Genomic DNA, 20,618 nt, shown 5'->3' with positions numbered 1-20,618 from the left:
ACAACACGGAGCTCCCGATCTCCACCACGATGCGACGCCCCGGCACACTGATTCCGCAGAGGAGACATCAGTTTATTGGGCATCGTTTGCAAAGTGCGCCTCTTCCAAAAAGAGGAAATGACAGTATTACGCCTACCTGCAAACCTGCAGTCAGCAATCCCAAAGACCGCCCGGGAGACTGTTGCTCCCTCCAACCAGCGTCATATCCCGGCAAAGTGGCTGCCATGGGCTGAGACACCAACGCTAAACTCCTTTGAGGAAATGGATGTGTCCCTGTACAACGCTCGCCCTGCGCGATATGACAGAGGCAGAGGATTTTAGGCACGATGTGGCACAGCACGTGTGAAGAGCGGTCTTGTCAGATTCTTGGCCTTCGAAACTTGTCCAATGGCTGCGCCTGATGAGCCATATCTGACAGCGAGTAAACACGGTCCGCCTACCTGGTAAGATGTCATAAGGCTGTTCCCCCAGCCAGCTTGCGGTAGTGTTGACCGTTTGCTGCGTGCCCCCCGTCGAATAACCCAATTGGGAATACGACACGGCGGCGGTGCGATTGTGATTGAATGCCCGGCTTGTTGGGCGGCGCGTCACACAGGCAGGGTCCCTTGCTTTTGAGGTCTGCTTGTTCTTTCAAAAGGATGTTGATTTCGCTGCGTTCGTGAGCTTGGTCTCTCTGGAATTTTGTCGAAAGCTTACGTTGAAACATTGCATAAATATCAGCTTCCATCTTGGTCGCTTCATCAACATTAGGTCTCGTTAACTTGACGACTTATCAAAGCCTTTGGGAATTGCTCCTCGACAGCTTGATTCAACTACATTAGTGCCATTCGGTTGAAGCCTACTACGATTCAGATTATTTACAAGAACTTTACTGCAAAATTCACGAGCATCGACACCTGCTGAACCGCCACTCAACCGCCGCAATGGCGGCCCCAAGATCCGCACTGCTGCGCCAGATCGGTATCTTAACAATCAAGAACTACATCATCCTCATATCTCGACATACCGGATCAACCATCTACACAGCTCTGATCCTTCCTATCATCCTCACAATATATGTGGGCATCGGCCGAAATCTCAACGGGCCCCAAAACGACTACGGCATCGCCGACCCACGCGCCGTTCGATCCCTGCAAGACGGTCTCTCCGCCGCCGACGGCTCCCGCAACACCGTCGTGTTTGTCAGCAACGGAAACACGGGCGGCGACATCGAGCGCGTGATTTCCTCCCTCTCGGACGAGGTCGCTGCGGCCGGCAAGAACGCCACCACCATCGCCAACGTCGACGACTTGAGTCTCATATGCCAAACGGCGACGAGAGGGACGACGCCGTGCTACGGCGCTGTTGTCTTCCACTCCTCTCCCAGCGAGGGCGACGGCGGCTTATGGAACTACACCCTTCGAGGCGATCCCGCTCTGGGACAAAAGTTCCAGGTGAGCAAGAGTGACAACGATGCGCAGGTTTACACCCTCCCTCTCCAACGCGCCGTGGACTCTGCCATAGTACGGTTAAACTCCACAGCAGCCGACTCCGATCCGCTCGCCAACGTGCAAGAATGGGGCTTCACCGACGAGACCGAAGACGAGCGCGAAGCCTCCGTCAGACGGCGCTAACAGCAGACCTTCATCGACTACCTCGCCGTCTCCTTCGTCCTCGCCCTCATCGGCGTCAGCTACCACCTGCCAGGCCACGTCGCTACGGAGCGCGAGAAGGGCCTCTCCCAGCTCATCGACACCATGATGTCGACCCGGTACGAGTGGGAGCCCCAGGTCGCCCGGATGGTCGCCAACTTCTACTCCTTCGCCACGATCTACTTCCCCGGCTGGCTGGTCGCCTCCATCATCGCGCGGACCATGATATGGAAGGAGACTAACATCGGCATCATCATCATCTTCTTCATCCTCGGCGGCCTCGCCTTGACGTCGCAAGCGATCCTCGGCGCCACGTTCTTCAAGAAAGCACAGCTCTCCGGCGTGGTCAACTCCCTCGTCTACGTCCTGCTCGGTGTCCTTGCCCAAGCTATCCCTGACCCGCCCACTGCCGCCGTCGCTGTTCTCAGTCTTCTCTTCACCCCCTGCGCCTTCGTCTTCTTCATCAAGTCGATCGCTCGATTTGAGGCCGAGGGCCGGCCGATGAACCTCATCAAGGGATCCCCGACCGGCGCTTCAAGTCTCCCCGGCATCGTCCTCTGGATCTTTCTCATCATCCAGTTTCTTGTCTATCCCCTGGTGGCAGCCTTTGTCGAACGCCAGATCCACGGTGTCGGGTCGGAGAGTCGTAGGATCTACAGAGGTGTCGGGCCTCAACCGCAGGAAGCAGTCTACATCGATGGGCTCACGAAAGTCTACAAGCCAAGCCTCTTCCGCCGCATCTTCTCCTTCATCTCGAAGCCTCGGGAGCCGACTGTCGCCGTCAACAACCTCAACCTCACGGCAAAAAGGGGCCAGATCCTCGCGTTGCTGGGTGCTAACGGCAGCGGGAAGAGCACGACCCTCGATGCGATCGCTGGCATCAGCCGCTTCAACCAGGGCAGCGTGTCCATCGACGCATCGGGCGGCATCGGGATTGCCCCGCAGAAGAACGTTCTCTGGGACGAGTTGACCGTCGCCGAACACATTCGCATCTTCAACCAACTCAAGTCCACGGGGTACACGAACGGTGGCGACGACATGACACGGCTGATTGACGCCATCGGCCTCGGTTCCAAGAAGAGCGCTCAGTCCAAGACCCTGTCCGGCGGCCAGAAGCGCAAGCTGCAGCTCGGTATGATGTTGACCGGCGGCAGCGCCGTGTGCTGCGTCGACGAAGTATCTTCCGGCATCGACGCCCTTTCGCGGAGGAAGATGTGGGACATCCTGCTGGCAGAAAGGGGACGAAGGACTATCATCATGACGACGCACTTTCTCGACGAAGCTGACCTCCTGGCGGACAACATCGCTATTCTTTCCAAGGGTAAGCTTAGAGCAGAAGGCTCATCGGTTGCGCTCAAGGATTCCCTGGGCGCCGGCTACCGCATCCACGTCCTGAACGCCAAGAGCGTCAGAGTGGCCCCTGAAGTCCACGGCGTCGACTTGAAAGTATCATCGAACACCATCGTCTACACTGCGTCGTCGTCCAACCTGGCAGCAGATGTCATCCGCGCCCTCGAAGCAGCGCGGCTTCCCTACAAAATCAACAGTCCCAACATCGAAGATGTATTCCTCAACGTCGCCGAAGAGGTCCAAGAAGAAGACTTCCAGTCTCGCCCTGCGCCGGGGGCCAGGTTCTCCGACGATTCCGGGCAGATCACTGAGAAGGGAATGGCAGACGGCGGTCGTAACTCGCTCGGCCTCCAGTCGGGTCGTCAGACGGGCTTCTTGAAGCAGATGACGGTTTTGGTGTACAAGCGCGTCACCCTTTTCAAGACCAACTGGGTCCCTTTTGTGGCTGCTTTCCTCATCCCTGTCATTGCCGCAGCCATCATGCAGATTCTCATCAATGATAAGCCTGCGTCGAGTTGCACCCCCACAGACGGGAACGGGAGAGCAACGAGCGGGATGTACGATGGTGTCATTGAGAACATGCGTGTCGCTGCCGGACCAGCTGCGGCCGTGGACGGAACTGCATTTACCTCTTTCGTCAATGTGTTGGCCCCAGAATCGGGCAACTTCACGCTGAACAGCATCTCGTCCGAGGCTAACCTGCGGGATTACGTGGACGATGAGAGGAAAAACCTCTTGCCTGGAGGCTTCTGGGCTTCCGACAATAACGGACCCCCGACTGTGGCATGGCGAGCAGACATGGAAGACTACAAGGCCATTGCCGCCGCCGTCGTCTCTCAGAACCTTCTCACCATCGCCTTGACAAACTCCAACATTGTCACAAGGTACATTTCCTTCGACAGCGCCTTCGGTGCCGCGAACATCAACACGATTCAACTGGATATCTTCTTCAGCATCGTCCTCTCAATCGTCCCAGCTTTCTTCGGGCTCTACCCCAACGTCGAGCGGCGTTCCAACGTCCGCGGTCTGCAATACTCCAGCGGAGTCCGATCACTACCCCTCTGGACGGCTCATGTTATCTTTGATTACGGCATCTTCGTCGTTGCCCTCATCATCGCGGCCGTGATTTTTGTAGCGACGTCGGATGTATGGTACGCACCCGGCTACCTCTTCCCGGTGTTCGTCCTCTACGGACTGACCTCGATTCTTCTCTCTTACGTCTTCTCCCTGTTCATGAAGAGCCAGGTCGCGACCTTTGCTGCCATCATGGCCTACAACAGCGTGGGTTTTGCCATCTATCTTATCGCCTTCCTCTACATCTTGACCTTTTCCCCGGCTACGGTCAGCGACCGCAATATCTTGATCGGGCACTACACCGTTGCGGCCTTCTTCCCAGTCGCTAATGTCTGCCGCGCCATGATCATCGGCCTGAACACGTTCAACTTGGCTTGTGATAGCACCGCTTTCTACAGCTACCCCGGGACCCTGAACGCCTACGGAGGCCCAATCCTATATCTGTCTCTCCAGGCCGTTCTTTTGTTCTGCATCTTGGTATGGCACGACAGCGGAAACAAACTTCCCATCTTTCTCAACCGCAAGAAGAAACACCAGACTGAGGGCGAGCAAGCCCCTAGCGACCAAGAAGTCACCGACGAAGTCGTCCGCGTCGAAACAACCGGCTCAGACGACGGCCTCCAAGTAAGGCACCTCACCAAGAAATTCGGCAAATTCACCGCCGTCGACAACGTCACCTTCGGCGTCCGCCACAGCGAGGTCTTCGCCCTGCTCGGCCCCAACGGCGCCGGCAAGTCCACCACCATCTCCCTCATCCGCGGCGACATCCAGCCCAGCAAGAACGGCGGCGACGTCCTCGTCGAGCACGTCTCCATCACCGACCACCGCGCCCTCGCCCGCTCCAACCTCGGCGTGTGCCCGCAGTTCGACGCGATAGACTCCATGACCGTCCTCGAGCACCTGCGCCACTACGCGCGTCTCAGAGGCATCGCGGACGTCGAGTACCAAGTCCAAGCCGTCGTACGCGCCGTCGGGCTAGACGCCCACGTGAACACTATGGCACAGCACCTTTCGGGTGGTAACAAGCGCAAGCTCTCGCTGGGTATCGCACTTACGGGCAATCCGTCCGTGATCCTTCTCGACGAGCCGTCTTCTGGCCTCGACGCGGCCGCGAAGCGCATCATGTGGCGCACCCTGAGCACCATCGTCCCGGGCCGCGCGATCCTGCTCACCACGCATAGTATGGAAGAGGCGGACGCGCTGGCCAACCGCGCCGGCATTGTTGCGCAGCGGATGCTTGCCATCGGGGAAGTCGAGACATTACAGGCGCGCTTCGGGGACTCGTTGTACGTTCATCTTGTTAGCCGCACCGCGCCGCACTCGACAACTGAGGAGATGGACCACATGCGCGAGTGGGTGCAGATGATGTTCCCTAACGCAAGCATTGAGGCGGCGACATATCACGGGCAGATGCGCTTCTCCGTCTCTGCGGCTGACGTGCTTGCGCGCGCGCAGCAGGTGCAGGAGACGAGCAAGCGGGGACAAGGCGAGACGGGTGGGCGGGCGGAGAGTGTGAGTGCCATCGGTCAGTTGATCCTGATGCTTGAAGAGAATAAGGATGCGCTGGGTATTGAGCACCACAGCGTCAGTCCCACGACGCTTAATGATGTCTTTCTGGCCATCGTGGGACAGCACAATGTCCAGGAGGAGGGATACGGGGCTTCGGCGACGGGTGCAGAGAAGAAGAAGATTCCTTGGAGGAAGATTCTGCTTGGTTTCTAAGATGGCTGGCCTCCTTGTGTGATGTGACCATGAAGAGTGTAAGAGTGTGTGTCTTAGGATAGGTTACTCCGGAATAGCGTGTCATTTGGCTAGAATCCCCTTCTGTATTGTATTGTTCGTTTCTCGGAAACCATCTGTTGAATGAAGGACGGTCGCAAGATCTCGATAAACCGCATCTATATCGTCCTTTCTACTGCTTTTTAGCACTCCCGATGATCAATGTCCACGGAGGGCCACGGCAGTCCACGGCGATTCAATCGGGATGATAGTGCTGGGATTCGGACGCTAAGCCCTGAGACGCGAGTGTTGCTGCCTTGGAGTCAGCTTATCAATCACCGCACCTCCGGCTGTTCGGCCGAATCGCCAGTCTCGACGATCCCGCGCTCGACACATCCCGCCGCTAGACCCGAGCCGTACGGGGCCGCATTTTCATCCGCTGCAGGTTCCCGGCCAGTGCCATGTGGCTTCTCTCACATCCGAAAGCGAAGGAATGTCGTCAAAACAAATCCCTTGACTTTAATGCTGTATGATCTCACTGATTGCTCAGCGCTCGTTCATGTTCGGAGCCCGATCACGGATAAGCTGCCTAGACGCATGGTCCCACATTCGGAGTCATCTGGTTTAACCCGCGCCGTTATGACCCGGTGCCAAGCCGCGATATGGTCTTGCAGCTTGAATGTATTGTGGTCCTAACAAGAGATCGACGTTTTGGATACTCATGCGATTTCAATGCTACTCGGGGCTTACATGATGAATGGCTCAGCGTCATGGCCGCATGGTAAAGTCGTATTGATGACCTTGCTACCAGTATTGCGGAGGGATGAAGCCCCGGCTTGGTCACTTCGAAGATTCAACCTTGATGTGGTAATCATAAGTCTGATGAGATTCTAGATGTCGAGAGAAAGCCTGTTACTCACCAAAGGTTGGAAGGTGTCAATATCACTCACGTCAACATGTATAAAAGGACCGCTACGGGATGGGTCAACTGAGATTATCTTCTCGACACCATTCAACTCACTCCTTTTCCACCAAGCCTTACACTCAATATCAGAATCATCTTCTTCATCCATCTATCATCATCAACCATGTCTGCCCCCATCAACAACCCCGAGCCCTGGTCCCTCGCCGGCAAGACGGCCGTCGTCACCGGCGCCTCCCGCGGCATCGGCAAAGCCATCGCCATCCACCTCGCCCGCAAGGGCCTTGCCAACCTCGCAATCACCTACGCCGTCAACCAGTCCGCCGCCGACGACACTATCGAAAAGTGCCGCGCCCTCGGCGTCAAGAACGCCGTCGTCATCAAGGCCAACGCGCTCAACCCGGACGCCTGGCCCGATGTGATCAAGCAGGCCCTCGGCGCCCTGAAAGTGGACACTATCGACATCCTCGTCAACAACGCCGTCCTCGCTAGCATCGACCACTACAAGGCCACCCCCGAGCTCAACGCGGATAACTTCTCCGCCGTCATGGTCGCCAACGTGTATGCCCCCGTGGCCACCACGATCGCTTACATGGAGCACGCAGCGCCCGAGTCTGGCGGGCGCGTGATTAACATCTCCAGCATTGCGGGCCGCGTCGGCAACGGGAATCCAATGATCACGTACGGCGCGAGCAAGGCTGCGCTGGACAGTTTCACGCGCTCGTTCGCCGACCAATTCTCGTCCGAGAAGGGTATCACATTCAACAGCGTCATCGTGGGGCCGACTCTTACGGATGCGTTTGAGGAGGTCACTAAGTCTATGCCGGCCGATCTCAAGGAGAAGTACCTGGCGGAGACATCTGCTGCTCCGAGGTTCGGAGAGCCGGAGGATATTGCTTACATTGTCGGGTTTCTTGCTAGTGAGGAAGGCAGATGGGTGAATGGGGCTGCTGTCAGCGCCAATGGCGGTTTCCGAAGCATGCTCGCGGCTCTCGGTTAGAACATTAGCTGGCCGCAGCTCACCAGATTTCATATCTATCTGGTTTTGTATCAATCTGTACTTTAGAAGCTTCATGTTTCCGCTCAAATCGTACCCGCCACCAACCGGGGATTCTAGTACCGCATGTGCGCGTCAGTCCTCCGTCAATCCCTGCTTCCATGCAGCGCTCACATTCATAGAATGATGGCTTACCTTCTAAATACAAACTCATATTCATATACTGATACAAATATAATCAATTTACACTCGGTATATTCTAATCATTTATTTCAGTGTGGAAATTTGTTTGACTTTATCTCCAATGCTATTGCGTTGGCTGTGTGGCCGTTACTCGTGATAATTTACCACTGCGAAAGAGATGGGCCTCTCGTAGCACAACAATAACTACAGTGATAGTGAATCTATATAAAGATTTGTTGTCTTACAAAGAATTTGCGTTTGATCACGGGAAGCTTTTATGGTCAGCGTAAACTTTCTTATTATCATGGACTGCGGTGTTCCCCATGATAGACTTTCAAGGGGCTTCCATGGACCCTTGGATGCCAGCGCTCACGCTGCGTATGGTGGTCAGTCCTCGCTATGAAGATGTTGAGTCGTCTTGTACATTTTACTCCCTATTAAATGTAAAATCAAGCCAGTTTATGAGTTCCGGTGGCATTCAATTATGTCTCCCAACTTCATTCGTCCGTCTAAGAGTTGCAGCAGAATACGCAGAGTGGGTCTGCGCAAACAGAACATACACTACCGTCCGTATGCAGGTTGCCGCTTGCCTCTCTTTCGAACCTGGTCGACGTGGGAACTTCCTTCCCTCCCAGATGTTTTGGAAAAAAAAAAAAACTTCTTCCTTCACCTTCCCAGCAGCAAGGTCAACACAGTGAGTGTCATCCTCCGCGCAGTTTGCGATGCCCGTCGGCTTCAATCTCCCAGTTCTCTGAAGAAATCATGAACAAATTTTACTGATACACGTTTGCAGATCATTTTTCCGCGGACCCGACAACCTGCAAACGCTCAACCCATCAGCCGCTGCCCTCGCGCAGCTTGGATCGCGCGATGATGGATTACAGCGACCTGTCCTCCTCCTACAAGCGGTACAAGCTCAAGACCGCTGAAGCCCTCGACTGGCTCGTCCTCGAAGCGAGCAAACTCAAGACCGCAATCACTTCTCCCCGCCAGTACAAAGTTTGGGAGTTGGTGGATCTGGCCATAGCATGTGCAAACGCCGGGCGAGTGATGCCGAAGGAGACGAGAAAGGCGTTGGAGGAGTCGCTCTGCCTCCGCCGTCGATGTGCTGAGTGGTTTCTACAGCACGGCTCAGAAGCCGCGAATGCAACTCATACCTTCTTCAACGAGAGCCTTCAGAAGATTCTTGACGCCTTTGCTCATCCCAAGCCGGAGGCGACTCGACCCTCCGCCTCCCCGCCCACGAGCAAGCCCCCCTCCGCGACGCCGTCGGACCGAGACACATCCCAAACCAACTACTTCGCCGTCCTCGCCGATGATGACGATGTTCATGACCATTCCTCTGATGAAGAGGTCTCTGCTGGCTTCTCCACTGGCAATGATGCGACTAGGCCTGACCGAGCCGCAATCAAGAAGACATCACGAGCAGAGCACTGTTCCAAAAGGCCGAACAGAGTGGCTGGGTAGCCTTTGATGACGACCAGTTGATGGAACTCGGTTGTCTTCTCAAAGATTGCCGCGATATTCGTCTTTTCCTGCAGCGGCTGTGGACGGGATATTCAAGCTCCAAAGTCGACCTCGTCACCGCATGGCTGGTAACTCAGGCAGGCTTTCAGCATCTCGTTGACCTTGAGACCGTCTTCATCCAGAAGTACCCATACCTTGACAACCTGGAGTCAATGTCGAACGCCATGTACTGTTTCTGTGGGCTAGAACAGAGCTCTTTCTGGCCCGACAATGCCTCAGAGGGTTCAAAGCGCTGGGATGACAAGACTCTCCGGAACGCCGACAAAACGCTATGGCTGTCGGAGTCAAATATGAAAGACTGGCTGCTTTGCGACGTCTCATTCATGTTGGAGAACCTAGGCAGCGAGTCGAACCTGGAAGCTAGAATCAAGGACGAGCCCTGGAGCCTTCCGGAGATCCCACTTTTCAAGTGAAAGGTCTCGAGCTCCGGAGGCTCTTTGATCTTCAACACGAGTCTCTGGCAGCAGGGAAGTCCGTGGCCTGTCTCGACCTTCTCACATCCCGCCTGGTCTCGAAACCATCGAAAACGGCAGGCTCTCCCGTCCGTCTCAGCACCGGGGCAATGTGCAGGACCTATCTCGACATCTTGAACATCCAGACTTGATGTCACGGGTCACTACAAACCTGGTGAAATACCTGAACTACAGACCATTGCAAGACGCAAGGTCTTTCGCCCGCCTCATGACGCAAGCTGGCAACGAAGTCACGGCCTGGCAACATTACCGATTTGCTCTGCTTCATGGCTCGGGTGGAAAACCATTCATCCAAAACCCGATCCTCCTTGGTGGCCTTCTCTGCAGCGTGTCAGTTACCTCACATTTGGCGGAGACTTTCAGTGTCAGCTATTCCGGATCCCTCATGGCTGTCGCTCACCAGTACAACGCCATTCGCATTTTGAGCCCCGATACCGTGCCTCGTTGGAAGGATCTCGAAGTCTTGATCGAGTTACAGAAGGCAGCCATCTTTGCTCCGGAGCCACCTCAGACCTTTGATCAATGTATTATTCGGTTTTGGCGCTCCCAAGGACTCAGGCTGAGCGAGATCAGAACCAAAACCACTACCGCCGACCGCCTGGCTTTAGCCGCGCAGAGGGTTGTCCCCCTGCATCGTCACCTCAAACAGATCTCGAAGACCGACCTAACTCCTGAAGACATTACCAAAGGTCTCAACTTCCACATCAAATGCGAATCACAGAGGAACACTTTCGGGTTTCGCAGGGAGTTGCGCGGCATCCCGCTACTCGAACATCTCTTTTACGCCTGGGAGAAAACAGGGATTTGGAAGCTATCCCTCAGTGACAGGGTTGTGAGGAGCGCTGTCGAGGCTGACTTGGGAAAATTTCGCGGTAACCAGGCTGGAAACCGCCCTCTCAGCGCTGTGGACCTCCCGGCAGTTGTCTGGCTTGGCCAGTTGCAAAAGATGTTTCAGCGAGAGACACCTGAGATGTTCTTTGACTATGCGTATCTGGAACGCCGGGTCATTAACCAGTTGTGCAAAGATAGCGCGTCTCCTGACCACGTTGCAAGATTCTTTGAGAACCCTGACCGAGGACTGTCTCAATGGATGAGCCACATGTCCAACAAGTCGAAGCTCGCGGTAGTCTCCGATCAGTGGAAGGTTTGGTGCAAGTAAGTCAATCTGATTTGCAAAACGTTGAGACCTCGACTAACTCATCAAAACCAGGGAACTGGGCATGGTGATCTCTTCTAACATCCTGTGATGCGGTGGGCAATTCTCATACATGCTGGCACCCATAATTGGGCCTAAAATGTTTCTGTCTTTTTAATTAGTTTGGCAATGAATGATTTGATTGAGACAGAAATTTTGCTTGAAAGTATTAACGACTCTAACCGTCCTATTCCATTTGACATTGCAAGTGAGAAACATTGAAGCGGTCGCCCTTCAGGATGGTGTTCAGCCCCGCCACAAGCTACCTGCATTCTCATCATCTAGATGAATATACACATCCGTGGGAGATCTTCTAGTTTCCTATGATGTGGCGATGCTAGATACTAAGGTATGTATTTTGGACCGCAAAGACGCTAGGGCATTGAGCCTTCACTATGGACGTCGCCTATTTTCCTTGCGAGGCGATATTTTACTGTCTCATTCTCGATTCAGCAAAGGCGCCCTTGACCAAATGACATAAAGACATGTAAACTTCGTCTTGAAAGGTCAAAGCAGGTTACAGACAGCAATCCTTTCGGTGAAAGAGGTTACCTTATCTTTCTAACCCGATGCCACTGCTTTGTGTTGCCGATGTTCTATTGGATTTACAAATATGCAAGGCAATCGCTCAATACGATACTGTAGCCTGTCGAATAGGCACCCAAAAAACTTACAATTCGATATGTACATCACAAAGCCACCTTTGATTTCATTCCAAAATCACGAAAGTCGCTCAAGTCCGGACATTGCGAAAGCTCCCGCAAAGTCAATGACTCAAGTCGATCCTTTCACCAAGCATCCAGTTGCTTCTACACAGGCAGTGATGTCGCTAGGTCGCATTTCTTCCTTGAATTGAGAGCATTCTGGGTAGGTCCATCGAGATTCTTCCCATACCCACGCTTCCATTGATCAGCAACTTGTTTGTTTACCCATATCCAGTAATGGCGAAGTCAGCAAAGTCCAAGAGACGACGGCAAGCCAACGACTATCGGAGGGCAGCCAACCCACAATCATGGCGCAAGTCAAAACAGAAGCCCCAGAAGCTACAGGCCAATTCTAGTCCGACATGTTACTTGCTTCGACTTCCCCGAGAACTTCGTGACGCCATCTTCAATTTTGGAAATCTTCTACCCAAACGGCGGATGATCGAAGTCTCTAGAGACCGACAGCTCGGGAAGAAGACAGTCGGTCATTCAAGGGCTCTGGTGATTTCGATGAGTCAAGACTCCAACGACCGGGCCTGGGGAGCACACAAGTCATCAAAAAAATGGACTAATGGGTCCGAGGTGAAGATTGCCCTTTTTCAGGTCTGTCGTCAGCTTAGGACCGAAGCCTTGGAGTTCATCTGCGACAGCAACACGTTCAACTTTCAGTTTTGTATTGGGGTTTCTCGGACGGCGCTTCGCAACGGATATCACAAGCCCCATGACACAATGATTCTCCTGCAGCCGCACTTCATCGAATTCCTGGGGCTGATTCGGTACATGCGCCTGGATATTTGTCAGGAGAACGTTGACATCTGCGGAACCCGGCTGACGTCGCATCTGGCGCGCCACGCACACCGACTCGAGAAGCTCACGATCTGGTCCTGATGGTTCGATCTGAAACAGTTCAAAGATGGCCAACCTGCGGCTCTGTTTCTCAAGCACCTATCTGACATCAAATCACTCAGAGTTATACGAATTTCCCAACATTTCGATGACATTGAGTCCATCGTTCGGATGGTGGCTATCCACGCTGGATGTCGAGTGGAGTATGTTTGCGATGGACGGTGTATTAGGGACTTGGATTGTTGTGGCTTAAAGGAAAGTGTCTTGTGTTCTTGTGAACAAAGGAATACTAATAGGTTGACGAAAGAGGAGAGGCTTGGCTATCAGGTGTTGGCTTGTGAACTGAAGCCGACCTATGACTATCCGGTGTATCATGTGAAGCTCGCGTTTGAAGCGGGAGAGGAAGTCAGTGGGTAGAACACAGAAGGACAAGGTGGTGAAGGGGCCACAATGGTCACAGGGGTCCCGTGTCTGCTGTCTGCTCACTCAGGCTTTCCAACCCATCGTAAATCAAGCCTTTGATAACTGCGAGGGAGTTTTGAATGAAATGAAGCATACCCATACTCTCTCGAATAAATTGCTCTTTATTTCCAGATATCCTTTGCATGATCTCACATAACACGATCCAATGGCGTAGGTATCATAAATTTCTTTAGTTGCCTTCATGCAGACCCCGTAGAAACTTCCAGGCCACAGTCTGCATAACTCCATTGGTGCAGCATCAACGACCGTTTCCCTCTAGGTAGATTCCATATACAACCATAAAAGCAGTCTACATTCGAAAACCGCACATGCGCTGGCCATTCTATCGCACAAAGGAGGGACGGAACCAGCCATAATGATGCTTCTGGAGTGTTCTTTGAGAAGCAACTTCTGCTACATTCAAGGCAACTAAGTAGTATTTGTAGCGACCCATCCTCTCCGTCCGGCTGATGCGGTCGTTGTTCTCGCTCAACCATTCACTTTCCTCCACTAAGGTACCTTACCCGGAATTGCCGGGTCACCAAAGCTGCAACGCAAGATGGCGAAAAGACGTCACCACAAGAAGCCCGGCAAAAAGCCTTCGACGGTTAAGCAAAGGACCAGAGCCGGCAAGCAGGGACAGACCAGAACCTTGAAGAGAGCTCAATTGCAACCAGTGAGCCGATTCCTCCAACTTCCCCAAGAGCTTCGAGATCACATCATGTTTACGACTTAACTGGGTCCCTTCCCAGAGACAAGACGTTGGTGGCGAGTGGAAACATTACAATCACCGACCGCCCCGTAACCACCTGGCGTCATTGTACAAGAACCTACCGCCACTATCCGCTCACTACTCTGAGGCGTCCCTTGCTCCAGATCTGTCGACAAATACAATCGGAAGCACTGGACTACATCGGTCGACACAATCGGTTCGTCATTGATGCTCCGATGCTGTCGCACAAGCCCACCGCCTGGAGATCGTCATTCCTCCTTCCCATTCTGCGCTCGATTCGGCTTCTTCGATTGAATGTCAAAGACCTTGCATTAGGATACAACGGACCTACCCTGATTGAGAACTTCTCCAAGCATGCAGTCAATCTTCGGACACTTGATATCGCCTCATTTGGTCCTCTTGGTACCATTCCCAGAGACTTGGCACTCTCGAGGGTCCTACAATTGGTTGAGGCAACTCCATCACTCGAAACGATCACTTTAGACGGTTCAGAAATGGGCACAGAAGGACTTGCAAGCGAGTTCGAGGCAGAACTTCGGCTTCGTACATGCCTTTACGTGGAGGACATCGATGTCAGCAGCTTTTTGAGGAAGCACTATGAGGAGTCACAGCCACGCGAGACACTGGGTTACATTTTCCTCACGATTTGGGGAGGCCGATTCATTAAAACCTACAATAGAGGAGATAATGCAGGAGGAGGGAGACTCAATTGGTACCACCGGGGACAATATCGTGGCAGCGCTGCCCGGGATCCGAATCATTCGACGAGTAGCATGTGGGACATTCACATTCCGACGATTCCGCGGACCATTGCTAGGAACTTGCAGCTGCCTATGGGTAACATGCACTTTGAGTGAATAAGTAGCCTTTTTCAGCACTCTATCATGGGGAAGGTCCAATATTTAAATGCTCTATGGGGCTAGCCAGAATTGACACTCCAAAGTACCAATGACCTATCTGTTCAACTTTCATTGCGGTCTTAAGTCTCAAATTGTGTCAGAATTACACACGTCATTTAGTCAACACCATGCTTAGAGTGTCACGGAATAAGTATGTTTCCAGTCTCTTTTGCTTTCGGCATCCAACATGGAAATTTGATTACATGTAGTCATACCTAACGTACACCACCCCAGATCAACTGAAGAAGTTTCTTTTCTTCGACTTGCTCGCATGCTTCCTTCCTGCTGTCGTGTTAGGTTGAGCAGCGGGTGAGGCCGGAATTGGAGCAGCGGCCGGTGGTGCCATACCCGGAGCCGCCGGAGCAGCTGGCGCAGCGGAGGCGGGAGCGCCAGCAGGTGCAGACGGGGGGGTCATCGCAGGTGGACCAGAAGGGCCCGGTGGCATCAACGGCAGTTGCAAAGGAGGAGCGCTCAACGACGCGATTCCCATTCCGATGGACCCGGCAGCTCCACCAAACGCCATCATGGCTCCTGATAGACCCTCCGCGGGCAGTTTCGAAAGAACAACTTGGCCGAGAGCCCCCGAGAGCATGTTTTGATTCTTGAATGACTGAATGAGTCCAGCTGTCGCTCCAGTCTGATCGAGCATCGTTCGCTGTAGCATCGTGGACATGACCATAATCTTCACGCTCTTGGCCAGCGTCTCGGCCGTCTGCTGAAGGGCGATTCCATCGGTGATCGAGATCGGCTGGGTGGTGGAGATATCGGTGCGTGCTTGAGCCAGAGCATTTTCCACTCCCTGCATTGCCGGTCCGAGGGCTTGCGTGCTAACCGGATCACCCGATACACTCTGTATCTGTTAGTGTGTGTTCATGTTCGTTGAATGGTCTTCAACACCTACCCGTACTGCAGCATCCAAATTCGACGCTGCTACGGAGATGAGGACGAACGAACTTTGGATGGTTCGAACGTCCTGTCCATTTTGAGCGACGGCTAACCCCAACTTGAGCATGAAAATGCTCCATGTGAGAATAGAAACCCTCATCCTTACTGCGATCGCTAACCAGAGCGAAGAAAAGCAGAATTAGACAGAAGACCGAAAAGCAAAAATCGAGAAAGAGAACCAAGATAATTATCTATTCAACTGCGAACCTTGCCCAACTCCCTGAATGTTAGGTTTAAGTTGAGGCTCATACAAGCTTATAATAAGAGCCCAGCAGATGTGACCCAATTTTTCCTCTGACCCGCATCCAAGTGACATTCTTGGAAGAGCTTGCTCCAGACGCCTCAGACCTTGGGACGCCGAAGCTTCCGTTGCCGTTGGCCATCGTGAAAGACAACGGATAGAGTCGGGGCCAAGATCTTTGATCCAACAGCGCAAGGTAGTGGCATGCTCGGACCCGAATCCGACCTGGGGCCAATCCCATTGAGGGTGTTACGGAGCTCCGATGGGCGTCATAGATGAGATGAAACTTTTTCCCAAGGTGCCGTTCGCTTGGACACCTGCCACTTTTGGGAACTGACAGGAGACTTTGTTTAGTTTGCGGAGCCGGTCTGTGCCCAAGCAGTATCGTTCCAGTGGGATGGATTCATACACACAAAAGAGGTTAGGTGCCAGTTCATGCATTCCCAGATCTCCTCGCATGGTGCATGTTTTTCCGAACTTTTCGTTCGTATGCAAAAGATGAGGCATTGTGCCGTGGTCTAGATCTGCCAGATGATGTCAGGGCCGTGTATTGCCCAATATCGGCAGTGTCCCATCGTATCACGGGGAGGTGTTCCGAAGAGATGACACGAGCCCGAGAGAGCGGAATCACTTGCAGCAATGTCCATGTGTCGGCGAAAACGTGGTGGCTGCATTTGTTTAAGCTTCCTCTTCTCTTATTAAGCCTCAGCTGCCAAAGCTGTTCGGTCGTTCAAATGAAATGAGTTTTCCTCGTAGCCTTTTCTCGAGTTGTCCCGTTGGCATAGAGTTGAGTGACAGGTGGTAGATGATCCGACTACATGGCCTTTCTCTTCGAGTCACAATATTCTATTGAAGTTCAATCACATTTTCAATCCGTAGTTCATATCACTGATCAATCCTCTAGCCACAGTGGAGGCTGACACATAATGAGGTGCAAAATGCGAACCCGACGCACGTGGGCTTGTGCACTTATCTTCGTGTTTGGTGTTGTATTACTTCCCATTTAGGACCCTGAAGCCCAATCTCCACTCTTTACGGATCTTCAAACACGTTAGGATCCCTCGACTAATGTAACAACATGATCACTCGGTTACCCTAGTCACTTTTCAGTCGCCTTGATGATTGGGATTCTTTCTGGCCATTCACGTGTTCTGCTGTGACCGGATGATTTCCTCTCGGGGAGTGTTTGCCTGTTTCTCCCTCTCTCCGAACCGGCCTAGATGCCTGCCAGGGTGCCACACGCAGAAGACGGCGATGGCAACGACCATGGTGATCCCTTCAAACACCCAGAACATCCATTCGTGGGTCATTGTGTAGCCCTCTGGGCCCTCGGCAAATTCTATCATCCGGTATACGCACCGAATCTGCGGTTTCGTTCAGAATTGGCTCGAAATGCGATGGTCAAGAGACATTCTGTAGGGTCCACATACCAGAATAAGAAAACTTGAGATGTATACCGCTTTAAGAACGCCGAACCATACAGCCGGAGCCTCGGGTACAGCCATCCTGCGAGACAACTTGTGATAGCGTAAAAGAATGCATATGTATGTCGAAAATACCAAAACCTGAAGCGCAAGACCGGCAAGCAAAATTTTCACGGCGATGTCGCTGAGCGGTCCAACCCAGCTGTTCGCGCTTGCCATGGAAGATCCCGAGGACTGGACGCAGAGGCATATGATGTCGAATGTTACATAAGTTCGCTTTAATAGCCTTGCTGGGATGTTGAAAATTCTGTGCCTCGAAGGAGGCAGTACATTGCGGATCAGTTGACCGATTAGGAGGTAGTTTCCAGCGGCGACGAAAAGGGGGCGAGAACGATCAGGGAAGTGCTTGTCGCGAACACACCCTACATAAGAAGCCTGTCAGTTTCAGTTCCCGTCATGAGATGCCACCGAGCCGCAAAGACTTCTAAGGCCAACTCACAATATTTTGGTGGTCTTGTGTTGAATAGCATCTCATCGCATAGCCTAGCACCTCTAAAAAGGCACCAATCGGGACACAAATAAAACACCATGACCTGTGCTTGAATGCCGTAAGGTACGTGACCCAAACAAAAACGGCTGTGTACACAATCGTTCCTACGATAGCCAGCGCAAGCGACGGCTCGTATAGCCATACTCTCCAATCTTCCGCGGCGTCGGCCATGTTCAGAGAAGTTCCTGGCCCTTTTCAAAAACTACACTGAGTCTGAATAATATTTGAGGTATGATTGAATAACGCCTCATAAAAGTTTAAATGAAAGCCGAATCGTGCCTGACACAATTTATCATCAACAGTGCAGGAATGCTTTTCGGGCTTTAGTAGTCTATAGTCATCCAGCTATCTATTTTGTTCGGTACGAGGGAGTACGCGTCCTGGTCTTGGCTTTCGTTCTCCCACACGTGCGATCTTATGTTGCCAAGGGATCAGGCACTCCCAAAGTACAGCACTTCTGCGGCGCATCACACACTCGACATCAGCGATATCAATTCCCTGAGTCCATCGCTGAATTTAACAATCTTCCATCTCTATTGGATGTCCTTAACTGTCCTTGAGAAACTCACTTTACTTAGTAAAAGTTCACAGGACTCGGTTCGCATCGTGGGCCCCTTGAGAGCTGCGCATGCGAATTACGCTGGTGAGCGGACGCTAAATAAATTGAGTACGACTACCTTCGCCAGATATGATGACGGGTCTTTTTATCACTCGTTCAAAATGGTCTTTTCTTCAAGTTCAGAAGCACTTTCCGACGCCCGACTTGCTAGATGACCATGCAGGAGAGCGGCGCGGTGACCATCGCTGCCAATGGGACGCCCAGACATTCGCAGCTGTGAGTGGATCTGCGATGCCCTGCTACGCCTCATTCTTGACTGTGGCCAGCTGTTTAGGCGAATGCGACGGAAACGAAATCTCGATTCCTTCTTTGCACCTTGATGCCCTCAATACATTATCCTGCCATCGTGCCACCAATGAATCACGTGGACCATGCGTACTGCCCGGCCTGGGTTACGCCTCCAGCTGGTACAGAAGGCGACCTCCAAGTTGCCGCGCAATCTTTCCAGGGTCTACCGTATACGCTACCTTCCTCTCCTGTTGAAGCTTGAAGCGATGGACATGGTTCCATGAGGGTATTCGACTCGTCCAGTGTGGCCAATCACACTTCAACCTTGATATCTTCGAACAGGTGCCGGTTGACCTCAATCATTATGCGGAAACCAGCCACAGACTGAACTGCGCCACCGTCATATTCGAGTTCTATGGCTCCATGCCAATCGGTGCAGTCGTCCCATTTGAAGTTCAGCAATTTGAGATGGGAAACGAAGTACTGATAGCTTAATTCAAGATTCGGCTTTCATGAATGTTCGTGTGTCGTTCAACGTTTTCAATTTCTAAAAGAGGCAGCGTAATGGAAAGATGGAAGTATTTGTGCATTGATTCGGGAGGATCCTCATCCACCAACATTGCGCAGACCAAGATCACCACTTCCAATAGCTCAGCCACACAAACCTTAAAGTCACCCTTTATGCTCGAGCCATCCATGGTACATGCAACACTTATTATCGGAGATGTGGCTGATTGTTTGTTTATGTGTGCTCAATGATCATTTGATGAGATCCAACATTTCTTCTCTTCCTCATCAACCTCACCGAGGGCGTTTCAAAACAGAAGTCCACATCTCACCGCACCACATCCGCTAGACCTGCTCTTCGACATGACTTCCCTTTCTCTACCTGCAAATACCAGGAAGGGTGAGAACGCTTTATTCGAAATGGCATGGACTATGAAGGTTCTCATGGACAAGGTCTCACGATTAGAGGAAGAAGAAATCGGTGAACGAAAAGTCGACAGAAAACAAATATCAGCGAAGAGGCCCAGCGATGCCGAATACGTTACACAGACAGAGGAGAGGGCGGCGAAATGTGCCAAAGTATCCGACATCCATGAGCAGAGCGACGACGAGGAGAATGCCTGGAGGGCCAGCCCAGACACGATGGTTCTGGATAGCCGCATCAGTGGCAATTCTTCGGAGTACCTGATGGCCGCATGCCGACGCTGGCATACCGTCTATCAAACATCAAAGGGACGCGAAATTAGAGTGTTAGATCCCACATCGATGGATATAACAGCACCCATCGGATTATGCATATGTGGTGCTTCACTCGAGACCAAGCCAACGGCCCAACGCAAACCAAATCATCGCCTCACGGCTCGCATCCCGCAGGTAAGAATCAGGCCACGAATATCGATATGTTCAATTAACTAACGACGTATTCAGAAGCATAGTTTCGCCCTTCGGTGAGATACAGCACTTTTGTTTTCGACTTCAAGAACGAAAGTTGTATTCCAAGCCTCCTTGCTACGATGCCGCTTGAATACAATCGCTTTCAGGTCTGCGCTCCGATGAATGCATGAATTCATGCGACTGTACCACAGCGCTGTCGAAGGGGGCCTTGCCCTGACATTAGGGGGTATTTGGCGACGAGCGTGCCCATGTTTGTCAGCCCTTGTGTTGGGTTCGTCAACCCTTACGGTCATTTTCCTGCTTCAAAGTAGGAAGGCCATCAGGCTTCTCACCCCTTGTGACTAGCTGTACAAGCTGGATGATTCCAATTACCTGGCCATCTTCACTGTGAGTACACTCTGCTATCTCTGCTTACCGCCCATCTTTTTGCTTTTCAATCGATGATGAAAGAGTAATCTAACACCCGTTCGTGTCATTTAGCCAATATCTACTTAG

The 20,618-nt window shown here is 52.5% G+C and overlaps 6 protein-coding genes across 6 annotated transcripts; 4 read left to right on the top strand and 2 right to left on the bottom strand.

Moving 5' to 3' along the window:
* Positions 1-923: 923 nt before the first annotated feature.
* Positions 924-5,777, top strand: ABCA3-0 (ATP-binding cassette sub-family A member 3; the record flags this gene model as incomplete). The annotated part of the gene is made up of 2 exons (XM_066152630.1): positions 924-1,502; positions 1,617-5,777. The coding sequence occupies 2 exons, from the start codon at positions 924-926 to the stop codon at positions 5,775-5,777; spliced, it is 4,740 nt and encodes a 1,579-aa protein (XP_066007887.1).
* A 1,085-nt stretch (positions 5,778-6,862) lies between these two features.
* Positions 6,863-7,696, top strand: asqE-0 (Short chain dehydrogenase asqE; the record flags this gene model as incomplete). The annotated part of the gene is made up of 1 exon (XM_032030791.1): positions 6,863-7,696. One exon carries the CDS (start codon positions 6,863-6,865, stop codon positions 7,694-7,696), a length of 834 nt encoding a protein of 277 aa, XP_031889509.1.
* Positions 7,697-8,746: 1,050 nt separating this feature from the next.
* On the top strand, positions 8,747-11,123 carry CGGC5_v011994 (uncharacterized protein; the record flags this gene model as incomplete). The annotated part of the gene is made up of 4 exons (XM_066152629.1): positions 8,747-9,229; positions 9,322-9,812; positions 9,868-11,031; positions 11,087-11,123. The coding sequence occupies 4 exons, from the start codon at positions 8,747-8,749 to the stop codon at positions 11,121-11,123; spliced, it is 2,175 nt and encodes a 724-aa protein (XP_066007888.1).
* A 3,827-nt stretch (positions 11,124-14,950) lies between these two features.
* CGGC5_v011993 (uncharacterized protein) lies at positions 14,951-15,727 on the bottom strand (the record flags this gene model as incomplete). Its single annotated transcript, XM_032030788.2, has 2 exons — positions 14,951-15,565; positions 15,617-15,727. 2 exons carry the CDS (start codon positions 15,725-15,727, stop codon positions 14,951-14,953), a joined length of 726 nt encoding a protein of 241 aa, XP_031889691.2.
* Positions 15,728-17,043: 1,316 nt separating this feature from the next.
* RTA1-2 (Protein RTA1) lies at positions 17,044-17,406 on the bottom strand (the record flags this gene model as incomplete). Its single annotated transcript, XM_032030787.1, has 2 exons — positions 17,044-17,265; positions 17,332-17,406. The coding sequence occupies 2 exons, from the start codon at positions 17,404-17,406 to the stop codon at positions 17,044-17,046; spliced, it is 297 nt and encodes a 98-aa protein (XP_031889694.1).
* Positions 17,407-19,649: 2,243 nt separating this feature from the next.
* CGGC5_v011991 (uncharacterized protein) lies at positions 19,650-20,618 on the top strand (the record flags this gene model as incomplete). The annotated part of the gene is made up of 3 exons (XM_066152628.1): positions 19,650-20,102; positions 20,469-20,510; positions 20,604-20,618. 3 exons carry the CDS (start codon positions 19,650-19,652, stop codon positions 20,616-20,618), a joined length of 510 nt encoding a protein of 169 aa, XP_066007886.1.

Source organism: Colletotrichum fructicola (genome assembly GCF_000319635.2).
Source record: "Colletotrichum fructicola Nara gc5 chromosome Unknown KSG_Nara_v1_contig07, whole genome shotgun sequence".
Taxonomy (NCBI): Eukaryota; Fungi; Ascomycota; class Sordariomycetes; order Glomerellales; family Glomerellaceae; genus Colletotrichum; species Colletotrichum fructicola.
Note: the sequence above shows the minus strand (reverse complement) of the source record. Positions and strands in the feature narration are given on the sequence as shown.